We start from the raw sequence: 19,566 nt of genomic DNA on the forward strand, positions 1-19,566 counted from the left end.
GAAAACATGAATGAAGCTAGATGGGGTGTTAGGTGTTTTGAAACACACACTTTATTAAGAATTTAAATACATTTTATTTGCTGAGTTCAATTACTTTATTATCTTCCATAGGTTTAGCTCCCCCCACCCCGAGGGAAAAAATTGCAGCACATTTGGAAGATATACACAGTAGGAAAACATTATGCACAACTATTCTAAAGATTCATAAGAACCAGGTGCAATATAAATTGTGTGGTTTTTAATACGCTGAAGGCAAGGATGAGCCATCTGTGTATGTGTTCGTGTTGTTTTAAAGAACACTATTAAACGATCCTGTATCTTCATCGTGGCTCCTATGTTATAAAAGGCTGTTAATCTCATCTTTTCTTGCTTCTGAATGCTGTGCTACGCCGCCATGCCAGTCAATTCTTTATGTCAGTTTCTGACTCTCAGTTTATTTTTTATTTCTATTCCATTGCAGTCTGTCAAGTGTAAAAGTTTATTTATCTTTTTATTTTCATCCCTTTGCACACTTTAAGACCTACTGTGGCCCCTTGAATGTGGAAGTATCTACTCAAATCTTGTAAATGAATCAATGTGGATGGAAGTGTATCAGAAAGAAAACATCAAACACATTCAACGGGGGAAGGGCAGTCCTACCTTTTTGAAAACTATTAGTTTCATTTCACCTTTTAAAAGGAGCATCTTGTCGTATCAGGAAGAAACATCCACAGGCAAGGAAGTGCAGCAGGCTCTCACTGCTGCAGCATTGTGAATGAAATAGGTTGAGTCTAGAGTTCTACATCCACTCCTGAGGCCCTAGAATGGGGTTTTGGCTTAAATTAAAATAGAGAAGAGAATCTCGATCTCTCCTTTAATCGCTTGTCACCAAGCCTGACTGCCTGAATCTGTTCCCAGATACCACACAGTGGATAGAGGGAACTGACTCCCTAAGTTGTACATACAGCTTTCAATAAAATACAAATAAATTAATAAACAAACACAATTTTTCCATGAAGGAGAAAATAGACTCATTTGAATGAATTAAGTTGAGTCTCAGTCTCAGGTCCTGGTCAACTGAGGGGAAATACCTGTGATTTCCGTTTCCTTTCAAAGCAGAGCCAGTGTTTCCCATGGCCTGAGCTACGACTTTCTTGACTTGCCCTGCTCTCTTGAGGGTGGGTGCTCTGAGAACAGAGCCTCCCCACATGGGTGCTTCATTTCCTTCTCTTACACAGTACTTTCTTTCCATTCACCCTTCTTAACTGATTTGCTAGACTAATGTGTGTTTCCTATTTCTTCTGCAATGCACAGAGAGGGAGATTCAATTCTCTCTGGAGCTCAAATATAAAAGTTGACTGTCACCAATAGAGCTACACTCACTGAGAGACAGTTTTATTTTGCCAAAAACGTTCATGTCAATGGGCCTCCTTGGTGTAACTTTATAACTATAACATAATTAGATATTACCTAAACTATGAGGATAACAGAGATTTGTTTCCATAAGAATTCATTGTTTTATGCAGCTTAAAATTAGAACTTAATCATAGTATTCTGTCAGAACTGTGTGAGGTTGTGAGAACACAAGAATCTTGAAACTAGAGTCTACTTATTATCTTTATATTTTTGTTTCCCTTTTAAAGATTTTACTTTGTGTGTGTGTGTGTGTGTGTGTGTGTGTGTGTGTGTGTAAGCACAGGTGTTGCCGTGTCGTGGAGGACAGTAGAGGGTGTTGCACTCCCTGGAGCCGGAGTCACAGGTAGCTGAGTGCCACCTAATGAGGGTTCTACACACCCAACTTCAGCTCTCTGAAAGAGTGGCGAGCTTTCTCAGCAGATGAACCATGTCTCCTGCCCCTTGTTCTGCTTTAACTTTAAAAGTAGGGATCATAAACTATGCATTGTGGGTATAGTTTTTAGAATAAGGATGCTAGGCTTATCAATGAATGACAATGAACTCCCTGAAAAAGCAACTTGAAACCTTACAGGTAACCTTTACTCATATGCAATATTACTATGGGGTACATTCTCTGAGTTGAATTATATTCAAGATGTTTTTGGATTTATTTTCAAAGGTCCTGTTTTAACTACCCTTCTCAATGAATTGTCTATTAGTCACAATAACTAATTGAAAATGGGGGTTAAAACAAAGAACTAAACATAACCTACAGAGACTTCAAGACGTCAAGAGTTAATGATATTTGTTTCTTCTGAGCAATATTGACAAGAGTAAGACCAATAATGGGATAACTTCAATCTAATTTTAAACCCTGAAAAATGATCACCAAGTAAAAAACATGGACAGCAAAAACAATTTTGAAGACCATTATACAAGCCATAGCACCCACAACATGTTGGCGAATACTTTGTCTCGGCTATCTGGGCTGCAAACATTGACAAACCATCCATTGTTACTGTCTTCACAGCCCATAAATATTTGATAATTGTGGCAGAACTAAGAAGAAATAAGAATGAAAATTTTCAGAGTTTAGAAATAACTAATTTTTTTTAAATCACTACACATTAAAGGAATACAGACCATTCCTCCAACTATCGAGTTACGGACATTTTAATCAATTAATTTATCTCTTTTCTGTGTATGTGTAGGCACATGTGTGCCAGTCAGAGGACAGCGTATGGGAGCCACTTCTTCGTTTTTATCCTTTTGAGGCGTGGTCTTTTAATGGCTTCTGCTCTTGGACCGTATGCTGCATGCTAATGTTCCAGGCTAGCTGGCCTGTGAGTGCCTGGCACACTGTCCCGTTTCCACCTCCACACCCTTCAAGGGAAAATTGTACTAAGCTGTTTTCAAAGTTTTGGGTGTCTACACACCATTCTTTTAAGAACAGGCAACACCTGGGCTGGAGTGGCGTCTCAGCAGTTAAGAGCACGCTCTGCTTTAGCAGAGGGTCCCGGGTTCTGTTCTGAGTGCCCGCATGGTGGCTCAGAAGAGCCCGTGACTTTAGTTCTGTGGGCTCCAACACCCTCTGCTGATCTCTGCTGGCGCTGGACATGCACGTGATGCACATACACACATGCAAGTAAAATAAGAGTAAACAGACAAATCTTGAAAGAGGAAAACAAAATAAAAGCAGGGCAGCCTTAACGGAAGCATTCTGTATGTCTGGTCTCCATATGCGGGTTGCAAGTGCTGAGTGGTCACGAGCTATGCAAATAAACGCACTGCTGTTGCGTCTCCTGGGCAATTCTCTATGGTGGGAATCCTCAGCCAGCCCAAAGCACAGTTGTGTAAACTGAGGATGATTGGGTATCTGTGCATGGCAACACAGCCAGCTAGTCAAAGGGGTGAGTATAAACCCATGTTTGGGAGAACCCACCCTCTAAGGTTTTACCGTGCAAAAGGTCAGAACTCTAACCCATGTGGATTCTCTCACTGATGTGCTAGGTGGTGAGGAGGGGGAGGGGCAATGGAAAGACTCTGAGGGTGAACCCCTTTGTAGTCACTTTCCTGGTCTCTCTGCTCTTGCTTTTCAAAGAACACATTTCAGAAAACAGTGGCTTCCTGGAGCCTTATATTTTAATGGAGCGTCTAAGCTGCAGTAATTCTAATCAATCGTTGAAACCACCACTTATTTGTTGCCGGAGAAACTGGATGGGGTTTAGAGGTACAGGTGGTTCTGAACTCCTTCCTGATTACACTGAAACCATTTAGACAAACAGGAGAAAACGATTTTTCCTGCAAAGGTAGGAAACACTGATAAAAATATAATCTGGCTGTAGCTCGTCAGTCTGAAGTGTGTCAGTAATCATTTTAAACTATGCCCTTTTAAGCTTCTGCTGTCTCTTTCCGCTCTCTGAGTAGGTCTTTGATGTAACAAAGACAGTTTCAGACAAGATTTCAGTTCATCTGGAAACAAAAAAGGTTTAAGTCTGGAGGCAAAATGCAGTATATTTAAAATTTATACACTCCATAACGCCTTTGTTCTGAACTTGAAGATCCTGCAAAACTTGGGAGCTCCTTCTCCCTCCCCCTCTAAGAGAATTTGTTCATCCTTTGCTGATTATCCGGCCACTGTGGCTTTAGCCGACGCTTTCACCATTTAACTACATGCAGAGTCATGGCTGACCCCTTCTGATCAATTGCAGATCCATACAGGTTTGACTGATAAAAGAGCCAATTAGATTTAAGCAAATTAAGGGACATCACCAATGTCAACCACTTATTAAACCGTACGCTGGAATTCCATGCATACAAAACACAGATGCACCGAGCCCCATTAAGCGCTGAAATCCTAACCCCATTAGTAACTTCAGACCTTGGTGGGGCAAAGGTCACGGGGAGGTTTCATATTTATAGATTAACGTTTGGATTCCTTTTTGTTTTTTTAACTCTTTTCGCCTAGAACTCTTGTACCTGTTCCATAAGGCTTTTCCAGAGCTTGGATTAAAATGATCTTTCATTTCCCAGAGTGTCTTAACACCAAGAAGTGTTTCTCTGTTTTAGAAATAATACAAAATACAGTGATGGCAGGATTTCAGGATCCTGAGAGCACAGGGAGGAGGGGCTGGACCCTGAGGATGAAAACAAGAGATACTCCTCCAGGTTCCCAAATACTGAAAACTCATTTTTTATATGCAAGGTTTTGGGGACCTCCACAGCCACAGCTGTCTTTCCTTCATAACTTCAAATAGCATGGGTTCCTCAGATTTCCTTTGTGTATACATGTGTGTCTTTGTGCATGTGTCTGCATATATGTGCACGCACACACGGAAGCCAGAAGTTGACATCCTGTGCCCCCTGGATCCCTGAACTGGGGGCCTCTAATTCAGCTGGGCTGTCTGGCTGCTCTGCTCCTCAGGGCTAGGTTTCCACATGGGCACTGTCACGCCCAGCAGTTCTGGAGATGAAATAGTGTCCAAGCTGGGCAGCTCTCAGTGCCTGGTCTGCTGGACCCTCTCACGACTTTATTTCTCATGCTCAGTTTTCCCTTCAGCAAAAGAGAGTTGGAGACTAGTGATGAGAGGTCTCACAACCATCAGCTAAGAGATGAAGGCTGTGCGTGTGTGTGTGTGTGTGTGTGTGTGTGTGTGTGTGTGTGTGTGTGATGCCAGAAGACTCCAGCAGGGGGCATCAGATCCCTCAGCACTTGAGTGACAGGGAGATGTGAATAGTCTGACAGATTCTGGGAACCAAACTCTGAAAGCTCCTCCTCTCTGAAAGAACCGGTTTTTGTTGTTGTTGTTTTACTCTTAAGTGCTGAGTCACTTCTCAATACTGGCATTTAAATTCTCCACACTGCATTTCCTTCTCTTTCCTTTCCAAATTCCTGCATATGCTAAGGGGTAGTCATCCTTTGTTCATCCAAGAAAAAAGCAACCAGCTAGGACAGGGAAGCTAAAGAAATGTGGGACTGTTTCTTACTCTAATTCTCTGGTCACAGCTAGATTTATGTGGTCACAGCCTTTCACCACTGGCCAGCTGTGCACAGAGACGGTCCCAGCTTTGCCACTGACTACCACATAGAGGTCCCCATGCAGAGACTGGGTCTGGGGGAAACTGAGGAATGGTAACCAATGACTTACTGGTTATTAAACTCTAACTGTATATGCATGCAGTATGTGCACATGTGTGTGCAGGTACATATGTACATAAGCACCAGTGGGTGCCACGTGTCCTGATTGCTCCTCCTCCTTCCCTGAAACAGGGTCTCTGGCTGGACTGCAGCTAGCTCCTCTGGTTAGATTGGCTGGTGGAAAGCCACCCACAGCATCCTCCTGTCTCAACTTCCCACAGTTCTGGGGTTACAGACATCCAACGCTTCACAGGCTATCTATCCTGTGTGCTGGGGATCTGAATTCAGGTCCTCACGCTGTGTAGCAAGCCCTTTACCTATGAGACATCCCCCAGCCCTTCATTAAGCCATCCTGACCAAACTTATTCATGCACTCACCAATTATTCATCACACACCTACCAAGTGCCAGGTTTGATCTAGGCACTGAAGACAAAAAAAGAACTGGAAACAGCCCCTGCTCTGTAGGATTTTACTGGCAAAGCGTGCTGGTCAAATTAAACAGGTGATGTCAGTACTCACGACACATACTCAGGGCTGTGGAGTGAGCCTTACACGAGGCTGGCAAGAGGTAGCATGCTGATGAACCGATTGAGTAGGCGAGTTTACTATTGCAAGTGAGTGCACTGGCATGTGTGTACATGTGTGCGTGCATGTGTGCGTGTGTGCGTGTGAGCATGCACGTGTGTGTATGTGTGTTGCAACTGTTCGTGTGCCCACGTGCTTGCGTGGAAACAAGAGGAGGACATCGGGTATCTTGCTGCAACCCTTATTTCCTTGAGACAGAACCTTTGCTGTGCCCTAACCTCACCGTTTTTGTGCTGGGCTGAGTGTCATTTAGACCCAGGTAGCTTCCCGTGTCTCACTCACCTCCCAGGTACTGGGGTTGCAGGCATGCAGTCAGGCCCAGATTTTGCACGGGCACCGACTATGCAAGCGCAGGTGCTCCTGTTTCTGCGGTAAGCACTCTCACATGCTGAGCTCTCCCTGGCCCCCCAGGTAATATTTGATAGCAAATATCAGGTAAGGAAAAACCAAAGCATCCCCCCTCACCACCAACCAAACTTCCTATTGCGGTGTTTTGGGTGTATCTGACAAAGAAGCCGCAGCTCAGACTACTCCTTTTCAAACCTCACATTATCCAGCGTAGAAAGACTGGAGACTCAGCATCACCATTCAAGGGGTCGGCCGTTGAAAGCAAAGAAACGGCAGTGGCTGTACCAGCCAAACACAACACAAAAGCAAGGAGCCCACAGAGATACCTCTGCCTGTCGGTTCCCTTCTGCGTGCTGGCTCATTTACTGTCCATTCCAGTATGAATCACAGCTCACTGGAAGGCATGCAAGATTTCTTTAATAACTCTCAGCACTAATTTAATTCTACTTAAACACACATATTCCACTGGATGCCACATGCTTTTCAGCATGATTTTTATGTGTAAATCATGATAATACGTTTTCAGCTCATTAAGTAAAAGGAAGCATGAACTAAAACCTATTTAATCAATGAGGTATCACCTTTAAACTGCCACAAGGTCATAAAAAAAGATCATTTCAAAGCGATAAGTTTCCTAATTGTAATCAACAACAATCTAATGACGGGAGAAAATAAGTCCTAATGGTGGCAATAAAGTGGCACTTGCTCTGTCTCCACGGATGCGGCTTCCTTTTTGGGTGAAGGGTCACCTCCCTAATCTGGACTTCTGGGTACTTACTCTCAGTGGCCACACTGATCCCAGATGCTGTGGGCCACAGAGGAGCCCCCGCTCCGCCACACACCCATAAAGCAATGACTTAGTTACTCCTGTTTTGTCACATTGGTCCTTGTATTGGCAAACACACCCTCCCGTGAGTACTGAATGAGCAACGGGAATGTACTAATTTGAGTCATTATCACACACAGAGAAGAGCACCTCGGTATTAAGGTGCTTGGGTGCCGGAAGCATGGCTTCAGGACAGACGCTAGGTCTCCCTAGTCCTTCTCCTGGAGTATATGCAGAATGCCCACATTCTGAGGCTCAGTTGAGAGCCATGGTCTCATTACTCCAAGACATGCTTCCTGTTTACCAGCTGTGACTGCCTTTTGAACGGGGGATTTCTCCTTATCACTTAGACACCATAAATAGTTAGGACATGGGGCGGGTTGACTGCACATTTTAGAATAATTGTGGTTATTTTAAAATGCACCAATTTTAAATAGAAATATTTAAAATAAACATACCCAGAATGTGTTGTATTTCACAAAGGAAAGGGCTAGCATGAACATACCCAGAATGCACTGCATTTCACACAGGGAAGGGCTTTAGTGACTGTTAAGATGATGGACACACCCAGAATGCATTGCAATTCATAGAGGAAAGGGCTATAGTGACTGCTAACACCAAGTGTTTATGTGAATGAGAGTCCTACTGTAATGGACACTTTCTGATCCTTACATAGAGGGCCTATATTTTAAATTTGATATTGTGAATATGTTCTGCAAAAGAGCAAAAGGGTTGTATGTTTTCACAGTTCTCAATAATCCCTGGATACTGATGCCAGCCCCCATACCATCTCCTTCTAAATATGTTGTCAAAATTGAAAAAGATTAACAAAATCTGGAAAGTTGAAGAAATGAAGAAACAAAAATCCCAGTGAATTAAAAAACAAAACAAAAATGTATTTAATAATGTTCTTAAGATATCCAGAGATGCACATGTATAGAACTATACATATACACATGTGTACACACATACACATGTCCACATACACATTATCAGAAGAAAGCACACTCATCAAAGCAATAATAGAATATCAATAATGAGTTTTCAAGAACCAAAGCTGCCCAAACATTCAGAACTACAGCTGAACCTCTGTGTTTTAAAATTAAATATTCAATAGTGACTCAGTTCTGGGCTTCCTGTTTAACAACAGAAAGTCTACAACAGTTTTCACAGACTCACCCACTGGAGGCATTTCAACAGAGATGTGGTCTCTGAGCATGCTGCTTCGGCTGTTGGAAGCATTCAGTTGTACCATGTAGTGCGAGCAAAGAACCAAGTCATCCACCAGCACCCAGAGCTGGTTCCCCTCACTGTTGCAGATGGTTTCTGTGCCACTGGGAAGGGTGTAGTTGTTACCTGCTGATTGAAGAGGAAAATTACGTTCAATGATCAGTCTCTTCGACTACTTGGGTATTTTCTTGGGCTGATAAAGATGCAATGCCAAGCTGAATTATCCAACCAGCACCTATGAGGCATTGCATGTGTTCCCTTCAGTGCATACACTCACGTCACTATGTTATGAATAAAATGAAGGGTGTGTTAGTATCTACAGATCACAGGCGTCAAACAGGCAAAGACAATATGATGTTATGCAACAAGTACCGTGCACACACATAAAGTGTCCAGATGTAGAAATAAGCCCTTGATGATTTAGTTTTTCATAATCCTTGACTTTTCTTTAATATGTAGACAGAAGTGATGCCCCTAAGTAAAATGGTTCCAACTGTAGGTAGCACACTCTGACATGCCCCATCTTTGGCTCACCATGCTTGAGAGCTAGCCTGGCCTCTTTCTATTTCATGTCTCTTTAAACTGGGGTTGGGCAGAATATCATAAAACAGTTTCTGTGGGTAGGCTGCCACTTATGCCCTTTTGGACCAGAACATCTGTATCTAGCTTTCTTAGCAGACGGAAAAAAAAACCACCTGGTTGCATAAAGCAATCGCTTCCCACGTGCCCTCACTGTGTGCCACACCACCATCCTTAAAATCTTGGTAAACCCATATCAAATCTCTAAATCTCAGCCTGTGTAGGACAGAGAGAAATGTCCACCCTGGTAATAATGGCTCTGCTCTCTCCGAAATCCTGCATAACACTCATGGTAAAAAGAGTGGTGGGGGAGAGCTAAGAATTAGAGTTAAAATAAGAACAGAGTTAGAGTTTAAAATTATGACATTTTCTTTAAAAGCATGCATGTGGGAGACATTGTTTTTAGTTTTAGTCAAACAGAGGAGCATGTTAGCTACTCTTTAAAGACACAGGATAAAGAACAATTTAAATACTAATTATATCAAGCAGGCTGTCTTCCTTTGTCAAAACATTTCCCATTACACATTTATTTCGCCAGTTTTGAGAAAAGTACGTAAAAAAAAAACACCAGGGAACTAGATGTAGCAGGGGAACAAGCCTATTTGCAAGACCTAGCAATAACGGCATATTAGTTGATTAAAATGTAAAAGAGGGTCACGTGTTATAAGCTTTCTTACATTGTACAGGAAAGAAACTTGAATGCCTAAAATAATTATAAAAATACATCCTCACAGATTAGCAGGAAAAGTACAAAGAAAACAATACCCACTGACTGTTGACATTCCCTGGGTTAGAACCTGTATTCGTGCTCTTTGAGTAACATGTTCTCTTCAAGAATGTGTCTGAGTATCTAGTTCTTTGTCCTTGAGCTTGAGGTCACGTGACACACAGTGATTCTCATACAGTGCCATCATGAAAATTAGTTAAGATCTTACTTTCCTGCAGCCAGCCTGAAATGTCTGCTCAAAACGCCTGCTATTTGAGTTACTTGAGCTACATAGATTACTCTGCAGGTATCAGTACAAAGCTAAGAAGCATTGTGTGTATGGCTCATCAATGTATATAGTTTGATTAACTGATTAGTGAACAAATCTACCCAGCTCTCTCATTACAATGAACAAAACAATAAGGATGGTTGCTGATTTTTTTTGCTGTAATCCACACAAATTATACCTGCAAGACAAATATTGAGCATTGGCAAGTGGTTAAGATGTAAGCGCCTGGCATTTGTTCTCTCAGCGATTATTAATTATGTGTTAATCATCAAAATCCATCATTGTTCACTTAAGTGACTAACACAAATCTGACTATATCACGTTGTTGTCCCATCAGGTAAAAGTCCAAATCCTAAAACTAACTGGAATCTCACAGTTGGTTATGGATGGCCATTTTGTGAAATATGGGTAGGGTAGATAAAACTTGACATATACATAAGATATATTTATAAATTTATAATAATTTCAGGCTGAAGGAAGTAGCCAAATTTTTTATCGTGACAAAATCTGCACAGTTAAGTGTCTTCTGTGGCCACAAGAAGTTTCAATTGCCACACAATAGTTTGTCATTTTGGTCTTGAAATTGATACAGGCAAAGGGATAGTTATTTTGGAGAGAATAAATAGTGTTCATGGACTAGAACACTGGGAAGCACAATCATTATTTATTTTCAATAAAGAAATATTCCAAGTTTACAGAGTGACATGAAATCCAAAGAGGAAGTAGGAACTCTATCATGATGTCTATGCAATGCCATGCCCATAGAGTTCTGGATGCAGCTTTTAAGAGTTCATTCCACTCAAGTTCTGTTACAAGAACCACATATATATATATATATATATATATATATATATATATATATATATATATATATGTCAATTTGTTGAAGTATGCTATGGGGAAAACAGCCTCATAGATCTTGGACCATGGGAGTTGGGGACTGACCACACGCTGCTTCATGTTGCTTGACCAGGTCTTCATAACCCAAGAGAGTACACAACCTCTATCTCTTCTTTTAAGAGACCATGTCTACAGACAAGAAGCCAGGTCCAAAGCCAGTACCCCAAAGCTACTGGTGGAATGAATTCCCATAACACTTCCCTTTTTGTCTAAATAAGAAGGTTTTAAATCTAATATAAAACTATATAAAATAAGGACAATTATAAAGTATTGTCCAGGGGAAAGAAAGGGCAATGAAGTCCTTTTGAATGATGCCATTTTAGCACTCAGAGGTTCTTTACAGCTAGCTTTGTGACTTGATCTGACTGAAGACCCCTGAGTGCCACAAGTGTGTAAGGAGCCCTTGGTGCCCATGAGATGACAACTGAGTGAATAAAATATGGTCCCTGCCTTGTAGAACTCCTATGATTGTCTAAGTGCGATCACATGATCGCATCAGCATCTCTCCTGGTCTCAGGATGCCCTGCTCTTGGGAAGCATTTTTAGTTATGGCTGAGACAATGGCTGCTGTTGTCACACAGCTGTAAAATCCCCAAAAAGGTCACCTTGCCCTACAGAGACCAAGACAGATGCTCATCTGGCAAGGAAGCTGTGTAATCTGTGCGTCTTATAGAAGGTTGAAAATTGTAAAACACCAACAAAACTCTATGTCACAAGAGCATGATTTTGCCTGTTTCTAACCAGGCACAAATACAAGTGTAAGCATCTGTGTTCAGAACACTGGCAGAGGTACCCTCCTTTCTTCTAGTTTGTTTATTTGTATTGGAAGCCGTTTTTGAGCAATAAAACAGGCCATATCCTCCGTTTTGCTCTGAAAATGGCATGGCAGAGAGAAACATATTAAGTACCACTTTATTCCAAGTTTGCCATATAATGACATTAATACATGGTAATTATACAATTAGTTGTAATGTTAGTTTTTAGCTATAGAACAATGATTACTGAGTAATTATAAGAAGTATATAATTACTCAATAATTATGAGAAGGAAGCAATTATATAACCATTTTGCTCAGCTCAAAAAACGAACACGTGTATCTTCAGGAGCCACGCAGACGAGTGAGTATGATCTTCTCCTGTCCCTCCGCAAACACATGGTTCAGTTCACAGGACCTAGGGTGACAGTCAGCATTTCCATTGTCAATGAAGCTCAAAACTACTCAGATCCCAAACCGAATGTGGATCCGCAGGTCACAGCTCTTTGCCCATCCTGTCACCCAGCCCTTCCCCTTCTCTCTCAATCTGATGACTTTGGGCCCCCAGATAAAGGGGACACTGTTAAAATGCACAGTCCAGGATTGCCCCTCTGCACTCACCTGCGCTAAAGCATCCCCCTCTGCCCGTATGCAATTTTATGTGGACTGGAAAGGCATCCGCACTGGTTCTGTCTGACAAACGAGGCTAAGGAAGCCTGAGGTGATAAGCACTTCTGTCACTAGGGTCCCTTTCTGTATGCTCAGCCTCAGCCTACACTGTGTGGGAGTCAGAGTGGGTGATGCAGGTCCCTTTAGGTTTCTGGATTAGGAGCCATAGCTCTCCACACCCTGAATTCCAGTCTTGTGATATCTAGCAGTGCCTCGCCAATTCATGCTGGCCTAGCTTGACAAGAGGAACTGGGCTTCAAACCCAAAGAGGGTAAACTAGAATCTTCTGCACAATGGACTGTTTTTAGAGGTAATCTAAGGTTCCACTGAAGTCACTTAGGGCCATCTCATAAAAACACACACACCTGAATTGCACCTAAACCTACTCAATGAGGATGCCAGCATAGAAGTCAGAAATTACTGAATGATTTGGTTTTTCAACATGTTGAAATTCTAGAGCTACTGGGTGAATTATTTATTTGTAGTTATGCTATTTTTAAAAATGGATCAAAGACCTCAACATAAATCCAGGCACATTGAAACTCTTAGAAGAGAACGTGGGAGGTACCCTTAAACGAATTGGTACAGGAGACTGCTTCCTGAACATAACACCAGTAGCACAGACACTGAGATCAACAATTAATAAATGGGACCTCCTGAAACTGACAAGCTTCTGTAAGGCAAAGGACACAGTCAACAAGACAAAAAGGCAGCCCACAGAATGGGAAAAGTTATTCACCAACCCCACATCTGTCAGAGGGCTGATTTCCAAAATATACAAAGAAATCAAGAAGCTAGTTACCAAAACACCAAATAATCTAATTAAAATGTGGGGTACAGAACTAAATAGAGAATTCTCAATAGAGGAGTCTGAAATGGCTGATAGACACTTAAGAAAGTGCTCAATGTCCTTAGCCATCAGGGAAATGCAAATCAAAACAACTCTGAGATACTATCTTGCTCATGTCAGAATGGCTAAAATCAAAAACACCAATAACAGTTTATGCCGGAGAGGATGTGGAGAAAGGAGAACACTCCTACACTGCTGGTGGGAGTGCCAACTCGTACAGCCACTTTGGAAATCAGTATGGCAGTTCCTCATGAAAATGGTAATCAGTCTACCACAAGATCCAGCAATTCCACTCTTAGGCATATACCCAAAAGATGCACATTCATACAACAAAGACATTTGTTCAACTATGTTCATAGCAGCATTATTTGTAATAGCCAGAACCTGGAAGCAACCTAGATGCCCCTCAACTGAAGAGTAGATAGAGAAAATGTGGTACATTTACACAGTGGAGTACTATTCAGCAGAAAACAACAATGGAACTTGAAATTTGCAGGCAAATGGATGGCACTAGAAGAAAACATCCTGAGTGAGATAACCCAGTCACAAAAAGACAATTATGGTATGTACTCACTCATATATGGATTTTAGACATAGAAGAAAGGATTATCAGCCTACAATCCACACCACCAAAGAAGGTAGGAAACAAGGAGGACCCTAAGAGAAACATACAAGGTCCCAGAGAAGGGGAAAGGGACAAGATCTACTGAGCTAATTGGGAGCATGGGGGAGAGGAGAGGGATTTAGGAGAAAGAGATCAGAGACCGGAGAAGAGGACATGAGAGAGCAGGAAAATTAAGTCAGGGGAAGAATAGAGGAGAGCAAGAAAAGAGATACCATAATAGAGGGAACCATTATAGATTTAGAGAAATCTGGCACTAGGGAAATGTCTAGAGATCTACAAGGATGACCCCAACTAACAATCTAATCAATAGTAGAGAGGCCACCTTAAATGCTTTTCCCCTATAATGAGATTGATGGCTACTTTATATGCCATCCTAGAGCCTTCATCCAGTAGCTGATGGAAGCAGAAGCAGATACCCACAGCTAAACACTGAGCCAAACTCAGTTGTAGAAACTGGGTTGTAGAGAGGGAGGAATGATGAGCAAAGGAGTCAAGACCAGGCTGGAGAGACCCACAGAGGCAGCTGATCCAAAAAAGGGGGAGCTCATGGACCTCAGAGTGATAGCTGGGAAAACCCCTGAATGTGGATGTCTGTTGGGAGGCCTGGGAAATCTATGGGGCCTATGGTAGTGGATCAGTATTTATCTCTGGTGCATGAACGGACTTTGGGAGCCCATTTCACATAGAGGGATACTCTCAGCCTAGAAACACGGGGAAGGGCCTAGGCCCTGCTCCAAATGATATGACAGACTTTGAAGAACCCCTATGGAAGACCTCACTCTCCCTGGGGAGCAGAAAGAGGATGGGATAGGGGGCTGGTGGGGGGTAGGGGAGGAGGGAAGGGAGAGAGAACTGGGATTGACATGTAAAACAAGCTTGTTTCTAATTTAAATTAATAAAAGAAAGGGAAATGTATTTATTTTATGTGTATGAGTATTTTGCTTGTGTTTATATCTGTGTACCTCATGTGTGACTAATATCTATAGAGGCCAGAAGAAGGCATTGGATTCTCCAGGAATTGGAGTTATAGATAACTTTAAAACACCAAACTGGTGTTGGGAACAGAACCTGGGTCCTCTGCAGAAGCAGCAGGTGCTCCTAATTCTGAGCCATATCTCCAGCCAATAGTGAGGCTCCTCTTAAAGTAATGATCCCGGTTCATCCCATCTGCTTCTAAAAGTAACTGGACCACACATGGCTTTCTAACTGGGAAAGCTTTAGACTCTAGCTGCGGCTGTGAAGCGTTTATTCTGTGAGTATATTAGCCACATAACGAGAGTACAAAGCTAACAAACAGGACATCTTTGAAGGCTACAAAATCCACCACAACTGGTGCATGATAAATTTTAACGTATGCGTGAAAGAATTTTAAAGTGAGTTATCATGATCATTGTAGCATCTAGGACAGCAATACCCTCAGGATTTCTGACTTTGTGTTTTCTTCTTCTTCTGTGTCTCTCTCACTGATGGTGTAGGGACTAGAAACAGTCATATGACATCACAAGGATGGTATAAGTTTTGTACGGATTGTGGAACTGATCTTATTATTACTGTTGTTTTTATGAGTATATATGCCTGTATGTGCAAAGGCCCAGAAGTCCTCCATTCTCTTAGAGCTGGAGTTACAGGCATCTGGGAGCTACTCTAGGAGGGTGCAGGCAACTTGATGTGATCCTCACCACGTAGACATTTTCAGGCCCTCCAATCACATAATTAAACAGAAAACCCCTGGCAGCTAATAATTATCTGAGACTCTTGCTCTTGCCAATGTGATACCATCTTCTAGCTTTCCTGGGCACCAGGAAAAGGCACAGGCATGTTATACAAACTTATATACAGGGAAAACATACACAAAACCAGAAACCTCCCCTAGCTACTATTTCAGGATATTCTAAATTTTGAGGAGCCTTCAGATATGTTGCATCATCTAGTTCCACTTTCCTCGTTGTGAAGAAAAGGGAGTTGAGGAGGAAATGATCAGTGTGTGTCCCGTGGCCAACAGGTTTCCTTGCCGTTCCTAGCTTCAGTGCAAAGTCCTGCTAGAATTCCAGCAGCGTCAATGCCCATTTTCTAGGGTGAAAACCTCAGTGTTCTTATTTGTCGAATAGCAGAATATTGTCTGTGAAATTATTTTGTTAAGTGAGAACCAACGTAAGTGGGTATTTTTGTATGTCATATGCAGGGTGTAAAGATGATTACTGTCCTGGGATAGCATCCCCTGGGATTCTCTTGATTGAAATCACGTAAGCGGGTACCCTTTCTCATTCTTGTAATGTTCATTGTCACAAAAATTTTAATGCACCATATATTCCATAATTTTTCCCTCTGTGCTGCGATGCTCTGACCTTTTCAATATTCTATAATTTGACTGGCTGGCCGTTTCTGTTCTCTTCCTTTTTACAGCCTTATTAACTTGTAGGAAAGAGGTGAGATGAACCACCAATCAGAATACATAATGTTGCAAAGGTCAGCACAGTCGCACACGGCACCATCACACACCAATCCTGCATGCCAGGCATTAACACCCTGATATCTTATTCATGTGACAAAAACTGTAACAAGAACAGAAAATGGCACAACATGAATCCATTCTCCAGACAGAGATTATAATGAGAAACGACAGCGAGCAAACCAAACTGAGTCTTGTTACCTTGTGATGATTTCATATGTCACACTTGGTGCTGCTTCAAACTGGCCCTTGTCTGAATCCAATTAGACCTTAAGGTAGAAAAGGTGTTAACTAATTTTCCTATTTCCCGCTACAAAAATAGCTGTATTTCTACCATATTGAGGTCTCAATTTTAGAGATGTGGTACTCCATCTATCCCAATCCCTGTGTACTCTGCCAATACCACACTCCTCTCTCTCTCTCTCTCTCTCTCTCTCTCTCTCTCTCTCTCTCTCTCTCTCTCTCTCTCTCCCTCTCTCTCTCCCTCTCCCTCTCTCTCTCTCTCTCTCTCTCTCTCTCTCTCTCTCCCTCTCTCTCTCTCTCTCTCTCTCTCTTCTCTCTCTCTCTCTCTTCTCTCTCTCTCTCTCTCTCTCTCTCTCTCTCTCTCCCTCTCCCTCTCTCTCTCCCTCTCCCTCTTCTCTCTTCCTCTCTCCCTCTTCTCTCTTCTTCTCTCTCTCTCTCTCTCTCTCTCTCTCTCTCTCTCTCTCTCTCTCTCTCTCTCTCTCTCTCTCTCTCTCTCTCTCTCTCTCTCTCTCTCTTTCATTTCAAAGGCGGAAGAAAGAACTTGCCTGGGAACCACTTAGTCCTCTGCGAATCCATCATATTTCTTACAACTCCTGTGATTATTCTATGTGATTTTAATTAGTTGCCATCAGGTAAAAGGTCTACCTCTTTGATTGCTCTTTTAAATTAGTCACTCTGCAGTGTGACACATGTCTATGACGGGAAATAAATACACCAAATCTCATCAGTGCGATGGAGGTGCCTCAGAAATACATGGTCCCCGCTGCTCCGGTGCGAGAGTAGCCATGGTTCCGGCATGTTCAGGCTCTTCCGGTCCTGTCCTGTCCACTGGTGAGTCAGACTGCGGCACTGGCCCTTTTAAGTGTCTTAAGTCACTAAGGGTCCTCGGAGGCAGTTTGTCTTCATGCAGCTTGTCCTCTGCCGTTTTCCCGTGTGGACATCGTGTTGCCAACGTCACAAGGGAGTGAAGATCAAGAGTGTGTGCCGATGTTCCGGACATGCACAGTGGTGCTGTGACCCTGAAATGAGCTCCAGTCACAGAAAGTGGTCTCCAGGGTCCACTCCGGTGAGCATGCGCACAAACATTTTAGCGCCAGACTGCTTGCTGGTGGAGTTCCTGCACAGACTCTCCACACTCGCCGGACACACAGGTGCTGAACCTCTTGTGCCTCTGTGATCAGTTGGACAATCCATCTGCTGGTCCTGATCCCAGAGCACCGGCCGTCACCCACATACACCAGGTGCTGCTTACCAGCAGCAGCAGCAGCAGCTCAGAGCTCCCCCCGCTTGGGTGGTCATAAGTCTTGTCAGGCCTTAACACCTCTTCAGCTGAGGGTTTCAAAAGAAGGATAGTGAAGGTGTTGCTGGGCCAGAAACCCCATTTCTAGGTTCTGAAAAGGAAAGACCGCTCCCCCTTCAGCACAGGTTGACAGTATGTGGACCTGGCAGGCTGCCTGATCTGAAGGTCTTGGTTCCTTGGTATGGTTGGTTGGGGTTGCTATCGGTTACTGGCTGCTTGTTGGTGAGATTTTTCTTCTAGGTCTCCCTGTGAGGACCTCTCCAGTATGGCTGGATCTCCTGAGGACGGCTGTGTCTCCCCCAGGGGTGGCCTCTTGCAATGCCAGGGAAATCATTTCTCACCAAGATGGCTGCCAGCCTTGTTCAGCGAGCACACAGAAGTCACAGCCCACCTCCTTTGTCCCATTCCACTGGTTAGAGGCAAGTCACAGATTTTGACCACAGTTAAGAAGAGGAAGGCTTTTCACAAGGGCGTGAGACCAGGACCTGGGGATCACAGATGAACCTTCCAGTCTGTGTGCACAGTTTCTAAACACGTGATTGCAAATTATCTCGCTGGAGAGATTTGGAAGCCAGCTGTGAACTCTAAAAAGTCTTTGCTTAGGGAGAGAGATGATAAATTCAGTATCACCAAAGTCGCCTGCCCTTCCCAAATGTCTAACCAGATTGGAAGAAAACCGGAGAACAAGCATAACATCAGTGAAGCAACTAAAGGTTCTGATGGGTGTTCATGAAGATGAGAAAGGATGGCATACCCAGGCATGGTGACACACGCCCGTCATTTCAGGGTCTAGCATAACATTAGTGAAGCAACTAAAGGTTCTGATGGGGTGTTCATGGAGATGAGAAAGGATGGCATACCCAGGCATGGTGACACACGCCCGTCATTTCAGGGTCTAGCAGGCTGGGGTAGGAGGACCATTGCGAGTTTGAGGCCAGCTTGGGCTATAAAGTGAGTTCAAGGGCATCTAGGCTATGGAATGAAACCCTATCTCAAAAAGAAAGAGAGGGGTGGAGGAGGAGGGAGCCAGGGGTGAGAAGACCGAGGGAGGGCAGTTATTCTGACTCTTAGATGTAGAAGACAGCTAAAACAAACCTCTGTGCTGAACAACACAACTGCTCACCTCTCCAGAGCAGGCACAGGAACAAAGGAAAATGCTGGGGCATGCTCGGCATTCAGAGGTGGGAGACCAGTCAGTGCCTGGAGACAGAGTTGCCTGTCCTGTGGTATCAGAGCTGTAGATCCTGTGGAGCTTCATACCAGCCGAGAACTCAAGAGTCCAGGAGAGAGATGCATGGGAGGCGACCGTGGACACACCCTCAGAGGACACTTAGTGGGACTACAGAATGAGCTGAATTCCTCGGGTTCTGTCCAACTCTCTCTAATCTCTACCTCACTCTGTTGTCCCAAGCAGCAGATATATATATATTAAGAACACAAGCAGGGCTTAGAGAACACTCAAGGCTAAGGTTGACACAAGACCAACTCTAAGCCAAAGGAGGTCAAGTTCAGAACATCAGAGCTGCCCAAAGAGCAATCATGGAGCCTAGGGTGTGAGTGGACAGATAATCACCTGCAGTTGGACTTTTTGGTCGGTTCTATAGGCTCCCCAATAATGACAAGGAGACTTATTATTAACGATGAAAGCTCAGCCAATAGCTTAGGCTTGTTCCTAAGTAGTTCTGATAAATTAACCCACA

At 43.1% G+C, this 19,566-nt stretch overlaps 1 protein-coding gene across 1 annotated transcript in view; it reads right to left on the reverse strand.

Moving 5' to 3' along the window:
* Ush2a (usherin) overlaps positions 1 to 19,566 on the reverse strand; it is a 644,634-nt gene that overhangs the window by 257,883 nt on the left and 367,185 nt on the right. The window contains 1 exon segment of the mRNA XM_040738771.1: positions 8,452 to 8,631. Within this exon segment, the coding sequence (XP_040594705.1) occupies positions 8,452 to 8,631 (180 nt within the window).

Source organism: Mesocricetus auratus, unplaced genomic scaffold (assembly GCF_017639785.1).
Source record: "Mesocricetus auratus isolate SY011 unplaced genomic scaffold, BCM_Maur_2.0 Super-Scaffold_100676, whole genome shotgun sequence".
Lineage (NCBI taxonomy): Eukaryota > Metazoa > Chordata > Mammalia > Rodentia > Cricetidae > Mesocricetus > Mesocricetus auratus.